This window comes from Boleophthalmus pectinirostris, unplaced genomic scaffold (assembly GCF_026225935.1).
Source record: "Boleophthalmus pectinirostris isolate CB_2022bp ecotype Guang Dong unplaced genomic scaffold, ASM2622593v1 HiC_scaffold_18, whole genome shotgun sequence".
Classification (NCBI taxonomy): domain Eukaryota; kingdom Metazoa; phylum Chordata; class Actinopteri; order Gobiiformes; family Gobiidae; genus Boleophthalmus; species Boleophthalmus pectinirostris.
Window position 1 is genome coordinate 19,722,390 of NW_026571133.1, and position 8,904 is coordinate 19,731,293.

Here is an 8,904-nt window from a genome sequence, read left to right on the forward strand (position 1 = left end):
AACACATGCAGTATCACATGCCAGTCTTTCATTTACCTTATTTTGTTGTCTCAGTAACACCCATACAGTCTTCAAGAAAAGCTTTATTCTGTATAAGGTTGTTTACAGTGTAGCATTATCAATATGTGTGGTTCTTTCCAGGAGCCAGTTGTGGTAGGGATATATTAAAGTCTTTCATGGGTGCCTTGTTTCAGGTTGGTTTTATTTCTGTCTGCAATAAATCCTAGTGCTACTGACTTTACTTGGGTGCAGCTTGATTTACTTTACTACCAGACTCATCAAAATTTGGAAACAAATTTAGACTTTTATTACAATGTAAGAAAGAATATTCATGTATAGGACTAATAAGATGTTTGCAGCTCAATGTCTCTGGGATCCTCAATATGTCTGGATGTCCTGTTGAACAACTTCTAGGAGAATTTGCAGCTGCTTGCTACACAGATCTATAAAATAAACAAACTATTAATTTAAGCAAGACATCTTTAAAATATGAAATAACTAAAAGTACAGAACAGTACCCATTTATTCCCACCTTTCATATTTTAGGAAACTAAACAAAGTTCTTGTAACTTACTAAAGATGCGCCTGAATCTCAGAGGCACCCGAGAGCGGTGTACAGTTAAATAATAGACTGGCACTCCGCTCAGTGTGAGGGCACAGCTACAGCCTGTATTCCAGGGGTCCGAGTACAGAGAGAAACCCACAATAAAGAAGGACACAACAGTGAAGATGACCACGATCACCACTGGCACCTGTAGGATCAAAGCATCATATCTTACATTAAGCAGTTCCTACACTCTTTTCTGAGTTAACCATGCACTCACCTTGAACGGTCTTGGCTTTAGAGGGAAGCGGTATCGATGTATGAGCATTCCTAGAGTGGCAGAGGCAAGGAAGAACCAGCGAGGGAAGGAGGCAAAGTTGATAAGCCGGTAGATCTCTCCACAGATCATCATTGGCACAACCAACGGATACTAGTGGAGACACATGTCTATGTTGTTCCTCAACTATACCAAAGATATGCATATAGTGTACATCATATATATATATATATATATATATATATATATATATATATATATATATATATATATTTTTTTTTTTTTTTTTTTTTTTTTTTTTTTTGTACCAGAAAGAGTACAGCTGGTAATGGTGTGTGCCTGCGGATATGAATCATAGAAAATATCGGTGGCCAGTGACCATCTCGGGCTCCCACAAAAAACATTCTGCAACACAAAGATTTTAATTTTTTTTTACATCAAAGTGCATTAGACAGGTTATACTACAATTTTCATTAAAATATAATTAACACAGCTATCTTTAAATAAAATTTTACTAATAATGTTGAATAGTTTTCCCTAGTTCAACCAATTTAATGAAGTTTATAATAGGCAGCTATTGCATGACAATATAATTCTTTTACCTAGCAACCATACCATAGACAAGGGCCAAAGCTTGTCTTATTTAATACTTAATTCAATAGTTATTATTTGACAAAAAAATGTATTTTGCCTTGTGAATGTTGGATGGAATTTTGTGTGACATAGAGAGATTCTGTTTTAGAACTCAATTACTTCTTAGTATTTTTCTATTTGAATTTTCCTACTTCATCACAAGCTGACACTTGACTGATGTGTGATGAAATATTTCCCAAAGGTACTATGACTATCCCACTAAACCAAGTTCTAAGATGAGAACCTGCCCTTTGCACTTTAAGGAATTTGTAACTGTTGTTTCAGTACATAAACATAACACACAGTGAGTTTCTGTATTTTGTCTTTGTCCTCTGAATATAGTCATACCTGGGTACTCCAAAGAAGCTTCCATTAAGTGTTCCAAGGCATGATACAGACACAAGAATAGGGATAATAGAAGACAAACCCTGTAGAGCCCGATTGGCAAATGTCTGAAAAAGGCAGAGAGGAAAGCTATGGGAACTCAGTTCATATCTGATCATGATAATACAAGAAAAAAAGAAATACTGACGACAGCTACAGCATCCGACTGCAGTAACTCTGCTGGACTCAGCATGGTGTAGTACGCTACATTTACCAGCACATAGAAGATTGTCACTATCACCATGGAGCAGGTGATGGCCAGAGGGATATTTCTATCAAAACACAAACAATGATCATTAGTTCAAGTTCAAGTTTCATGAGTGGGGAAAAACTTCTGAATACCTGTTTGGATTGATAACTTCTTCTGTGATATAGTTGAGATAAAACCTACAAAATAAACATAAAATCACCACAGAAATGATGTGTATATGGTATTTCCATAAATGGTACTCTATTACCAGCCTCCATAGGCATATAAACCGTTATAAAATGCCAAAGGCAGTCTGTCCAGTGTTAAAGATTCAGCTTCAAATGAATTCTGAAAATTGTCAGTCTTTCCTGAAAATAAAAGGTTTATTAACATATTACATCAGTATATTACTGGTTTTATGTTTATTTATTTATTTTTTTTATTTTTTATTTTTTTGTAATACACACAAGCCATCATCATCAGTACAAATATATAAATTACATCTGAATAGAGTAGTGTTAATCTGTACCTTTAGCCAGTGCGATGATACCAGGAATGATAATAAGGACTAGAGCAAACATCTTAATAAAGGTCAGGGTCACTTGTGTTCGAGAAGCCCCTGACACACTCCAGCAGTTTACAGCCACAACAAATGCTGTAAAAGATTCAGAACACATTCTGTACACTGGTTTGTATGTAACACACAATTACACAGTAGTATACACACTCAATAATGCACTCACTCACTCCCAGGATGCCGACTACTTTGATGAGTGCAGAGGGAGCAGCACATGGAGTAAAGAAAGGCTCAACCACATAACGTCCAAATGCCAATGCCACATAGGATGCAACAGCTGGCCTGAAAATGTATATTTCATTATACATTTAAACATTTCTGTCTTATTCCCAGTTACAATTATGATCTGGCCAACACTGCATCTCAGTTATACACCCTTCAGGGTCTACAACATTTATTGTGAAAGTTACTCAAATTGGATATTGAAAATGTGTTTTTTTTCGCACATGTTTATCACACAAACCCTCCATATTTAGGCTGAGTTCTTCTCTCAGGCAGAAAGTACTCTGTTCCACCTTGTGATGACATGTGGTAATATAGAAAGTGCTCTTGTATAACTTTAATTATGTAAACTCTTTACACTTTCACTAGAGTCATTTGGATAATTTCACCACTGGCATTGCTAATATCTGCTCAGCTAAATTTAAAAGGTAGCTTGTTTATATTAAAAATACTGCTTAATGACATCACAAGGTGGAACAGAGCATTTTGAGCTTTGGAGATGTAGACAGAGTAAAAACAAAGGATTACTCAAACATGTGTGAATGAAACAAAACACAACTCCAGATATTTTTTGAGGAGCTAAAAATGTTCCAACATGGCTAAAAACTCACAGGAGTCAATTTTGCATAATATAGGACCTTCAAAGAAAGCAGGTTGTCTGCATGGTCAAAACTTTGAGACATATTTGATGTTTTGCAATTTGCAAATTCTATTTAATTTCCTTTCTTTTTGACACAAACAATTATTTATATTTCAGCTGTCACTGCGTTTTATCAGGAATCAAAAGAATGGGTAAAATAATAGAAATGTGTATTAAATATGATCAAACCTGATGAATAAAAACTCAGACCAGATTCTTAGGAAAGCAGGCAGTGGCCCAAGTGTCTCCAGTAAATAAGTGTAATGGCCTCCTGACTTTGAGAAAGTGGTGCCCAACTCAGCATAGCACAGTGCCCCTAGGAGACAGGCAAGAATAAAGAATTCTGCAACTAGATGTTGCCCATTTACTGTTAGAATATTTATATTTATATAGTGGACAGGAATAACAAACCCTGATAATTTTTTATTATATTATTATATTATATTATTATTTATTATTTATTATTATTTATTTTATTTTTTTTTTTTTTTGTATGAATAAGTAAAAAATAAAAACTGAAAAAAAAAAATAGACACAAAAATCACAGCAACTTGTACTACATGCTGAGCTTAACTCACTAATACATAGCAATTTTGGTATTTCAGTTTTAAAGATTAGCGTTAAGTGCCTCTTACCAAGCAAGGAGAGGACTCCACAAAGACCCCAGACTACCAGAGACAGCCCGACTGTGCCGCTGTTCATCAGGACACCCTTAGGAGCAATGAAAATCCCACTGCCCACAACTGTCCCAACGATGAAGCACACAGCAGGCAGCAAGCCAATCTGCCGATGAAGCTGCACTATATCTTTGTTCTCTTTTGCCTCACCACTTTGTTTCTTGTTATGATCTGCTCCCATTTTTGTGATTCTTTAGAACAGACTGCGATATAAACAACTTTAGAATGATTTTGATAGTATTTGATTAATTACTTAATCTCTGCATCTTACCTTTTTAATGGCACTTAAATATACCAGGCTTGCTTTTCTTAACAGATGGATGTCTTCTCTGGGATTCTTTGCATGCTTCTTGCTGCACAAATATCCGCTCAAGTATATGGTACTAACATGAGACCCTGAGCCCCATGAGTCCCCCTTGGCCCAAACTTTCTCTTTTACTCTCCTCTTCTGATTGGTCCACGCATGACCCGCCCACCAGCAACAAAAAATAAATCCTATTATTTTGGGGTTCACACAAGAAATCCAGGCCTTTTTGCCCCGTGCATGCTTTTAGGTGTCTTTTCATGTGTATACAGCTTGAAACCTTTTGAGACTAAGGTCACAGGGTTTTGTAGAAGCAGCTGCAAAGACAGTAGGAAGCCTCTTTTTTATGCTAAAAAAATACATTTCCTGTGTTTCCGTTCAGCCATAAATAACTTTAAGAATAAAGAAAAGTTGTAGCAAAAGCATCTTACAACACAAGGCTGCCAGCAAGTGAAGTAATGGACTTGTTTTCCTTCACACTTGACTGCACACTATATTGATGTCACTTTCATTCAGTCGCTGACAATACAGCTTGTTAACATTCCTTTGCGCACTGTAGTTTCTTTTGTGTAAATTTACAAATATATGTTGACAGGACTGTAAAACTTACAATTTGTGAAAAGATGTGTTTGAAAAGTTTCGTTTAATATTTAGTTAAATGTTTAAAGGGGAAGGTGACGTTCAACTTTAGACTTATTGGCTGAAGCTCAGCTCTGTTTGTTTTTTGTCCCCACAGTTTGCTCTAGTCTGCAATTTGTTCAATTTCCTGTAGATGGCAGTAACTTATAAAGTAAAGAAAGAAATATCAGACCTCCAGTTTAACAAGAAGGCTATTTTCAAAAGACAATGCTTAAAGGTCCTATATTACACAAAACTGACTCTTGAGAGCTTTAAGCCATGTTATAATGCAGCTGCCTACTCAAAAACATACTGGAGTACCTGGGGTTGTGTTTTGTTGAGTTCACACATGAGTAATCCTTTATTAACCCTGTCTACATCTCCAAAGCTCAGATGTTCTGTTCCACCTCATGATTTAATGAAGTACTAGTTTTCAAGTTAATACAGCTACCTTATTTCTTTTATTCAGTAGAGATTGGCAATTCCAGGGCTGAAATTATCCAAATAATTCTAGTGAAGATGTATGGAGTTTAAAACAACAGTGGAGCAGTGGCTTTCCTGTATTACAACATGACATCACAAAGTAGAACAGACTGTTTGCCTTTGAGAAAAAAAAAGCAAAAAAAGCAGTGTTTGTGTGTTGATCATGTGTGAATGAAACAAAACACAACTCCAGGTATGTTTTTGATGAGGAAACAACATTATAATGAATGAAAAACTAGTGTAAGATGGGCTCTTTAAGTTGACATGTTCACATGTGCCTCTCTCAGTGAACCTCTAGGCTCACAGAACAGCCTGTGGAGAAAGGACAGTAACAGTCCTGCCATTTTCCTCCTGACCTTCTCACATCCAAGAGGGTCAGAGCAGTCAGGCCTGATCCAGGTCAATGATGTGATAGTTTCCATCTTTTGTTCAAGTGTTAACAGAATACAAAACTGTGTTATGGACTGTTAATTAATATACAGCCAGCTGAGGTCCTGTATCCAAGGAGCAGGTGTTGTGAACACCCTCAGTGCAGGCCCTGTTGTCACGTGTATTCTCTATGGGAGTACATGGAGCCTTACAAACACAGACCGATGCAGTATAGTAAAATAAAGTAAGATATAATAAGATGACATCACATGAAAAATGAATTTCACTGGGGACCCTGCATTTTAGTTAGCGATTATGACAATGACAGATCCAATGTTTAAGTCAACACTAAAATGTGTAACTGTGTAGATTTATAGATAGTTCTATAGATTCTTTCAATTGCTCTTATCCTATAAAGAGAGTGAGTTGGAATTGACGTCTAGTCATAACATGGGTGGCCTCTTTTATTACTTTTTGGAATTTTTGAATGCACATTCAGAATACTGAGTTATATAACTAGTGTTCTCTACATGAATTTGATTCATTCAAGTCAAAAAGCCCAGCCCCTCTGCTCCTAGTCTTCACCTCTACTCCTAAGCCCATTCACTTCTCCTTTCCTTCCCCCCTTATTAGTGTATTAGTTTATTCCTAGTCTGGCCAGTAGAGGGTGCCAAAAATACAGTTGAGCCGGTGGTGTCTGTTGCGCTCATTTCATGATTGGCCCAGGGGCGCAGGCAGGAAAACCAAACCCAGGGATGTGAAGGGAAAACACAGACACTACCGGTGAGGAAATCTACCTGCAAAGTTAGTTTTTCAGTATAGTTAAAGCAGTGAAAATGGTGTTAGGACCCAAAGAACACCATAGTGTAAAAATAATCTGTCAGTGAATATTCTGTTTAATTTAAGTAGTACAATGAGAAGCCTTTGTTAGATTGTAAATGCAATTGCCTGATTTATTTTTATTTAAGTTTTTAAAATGTTAGAAACAACATTGAATAATTTAGTGTATGTATGCTTGTTTGAGCTGTTGCTGTGATGGTCTTGTAATGGCTGATCAACTTTATTATCTGAAGGGGTGTCTCCAAATCAGATGAGGATGCTCAGTCAATGTAAGTCAGTCTAGAGTGACAGTGGAGATTTATGCTCTATATCAAGTGTATCTTTACTCTCCTGGAGTTATAGGGAATTTATTATTAAAAAAAAAAAAAAAAAAAAAAGAAAAAAAAGTGGCTTCTTATCTCAAGACTGAGAAACAAAGTTCTTTGTAAAAGACAATATACTTTGTTTGTATCGTCTGTTTGTTTAATATGACGTAAATAAAGTAAACAATCAAAGAATGTTATTTACATTTTATCAACATTATTTCAATTAGGAACATAATCAAGTATAAGTAAGTATAATAATATAATAAGAATTTCAAACTGTTAATATCATATAAAGAAGGTATCCTTGAGCTTAACAGACCCACCCCAGTGCAGTTTAGACCTGTGTATGATACTTGACCACTGCTTTAACACAGAGGCAGTTGCTAGGAGACACCTCCTCCCTGCCCAGAGGATGTGTGCATGTTGAGGTGTGTATGTGCTCAGTTCACACTGAAAATTCTCTCTGACATCTGGAAAAATGGGCCTTGAATGGAGCGAATGCTTTTGGTATTATTGTGTATTTTTGAAGTTGCATTGCAGCTTGTTGAAAGAATGCACCTGAAATACTGGATATGTGAAATTCTGTGATTAATTGTCTTAATAGTTTCCATATCTCTTTCATTTATTATTTGTGGTACCCACATATTAATATTAAAATATCAATGGAAACAATGAATGCTAAAACAACTAACAACTACTGCTTACCCATGATATCTCACATCAGTGTAACATTTTTACTGACCTTTCTTAGACCTTGGACAGCCAACAGCTCGAGCAATGACATTGTTTGTTATGTGCCCTGCTCAAGGATACAAGGACAATATGCACTGGTCAGAGAGGGATTGAACTGCCAATCTTCTGACTTGTCATCAAATCCTTTTTAACCTCTCTTTAACCTCCAGGTTCGATGCCCGGGTCACCTGGGCCTTTCTGTGTGCAGTTTGCCTGATCTTCCTGTGTCTGGGTGAGTTTTCTCCAGGCACTCTGGTTTCCCCCATCAACCCAAAATATGCACCATAGGTTAAATCCTCCAGCTAAGGTCCTGACCCGGCCTAGCAACAAGATCACTGAGATAGGTCCCCGGGCGCCCCATGTGCCACCCACATACAATTTCAATTAACTGAACTAATACTCTAATACCAAAGAACCCATTCAAACCTGCCATCCATTCTTTTACAGACCCTTTGTATGTTGTTCCTACCTTACAATAGTACAAGGTCAACAATAGTTTTTACAGTTTTCTAGCATACACTTTTCCTCAGTCTACCTGTACTAAGATTCAGTGTCTCATTCTATGTTTATCCATCTTTTGGGACACAGTGGGGCAGTTTTGCTGCCATAGTGTGGTTCATACACATTTAAAAACAATTAGAATAACACTGGTGGTTACTGTGGTGTCTTATAATGCTATTTTATAAATTTCTCTGAGTTCAAACTCAAAGGTATTTCTGCTGAACACCTATAATCCACAGTCTAGATCAAATAATGTCCAATGTAAAACAAGACCAACCATTGATCTGCCAGTTGCAATCTGTCTCTGATTTATTCCCACTATATTTCAGCACATACCTAGATAACAGTAGCCCCCACAAAGATTAGAGTATCACAGTTTATACAATATACACTGTTTATGAACACAACAGCAAAAACAGCAAACAAGCCAATTTCATCATATAGATTAAATCAAGACAGCTGCACAGCACAGATCCCACATAGTGTGTTCCCTGGAGATTGTGGATCACTGAATTTATTATTGAAATAAATATTGTGACATCACTTACTAAGATACTTCACAACCCACAGCCCTCCCTACTTCATCAGACTTTGTCATTATATTCTTT

At 36.6% G+C, this 8,904-nt stretch overlaps 1 protein-coding gene across 1 annotated transcript; it reads right to left on the minus strand.

The window, feature by feature from the left end:
- Positions 1 to 378: 378 nt before the first annotated feature.
- Positions 379 to 4,325, minus strand: si:ch73-352p4.8 (cystine/glutamate transporter). Its single transcript, XM_055154086.1, has 12 exons — positions 4,103 to 4,325; positions 3,657 to 3,783; positions 2,772 to 2,887; positions 2,558 to 2,683; positions 2,297 to 2,396; positions 2,181 to 2,225; positions 1,987 to 2,110; positions 1,803 to 1,906; positions 1,130 to 1,226; positions 825 to 974; positions 575 to 752; positions 379 to 443 (listed from the first exon to the last, which is right to left on the minus strand). The coding sequence occupies exons 1-12, from the start codon at positions 4,323 to 4,325 to the stop codon at positions 379 to 381; spliced, it is 1,455 nt and encodes a 484-aa protein (XP_055010061.1).
- Positions 4,326 to 8,904: the final 4,579 nt, after the last annotated feature.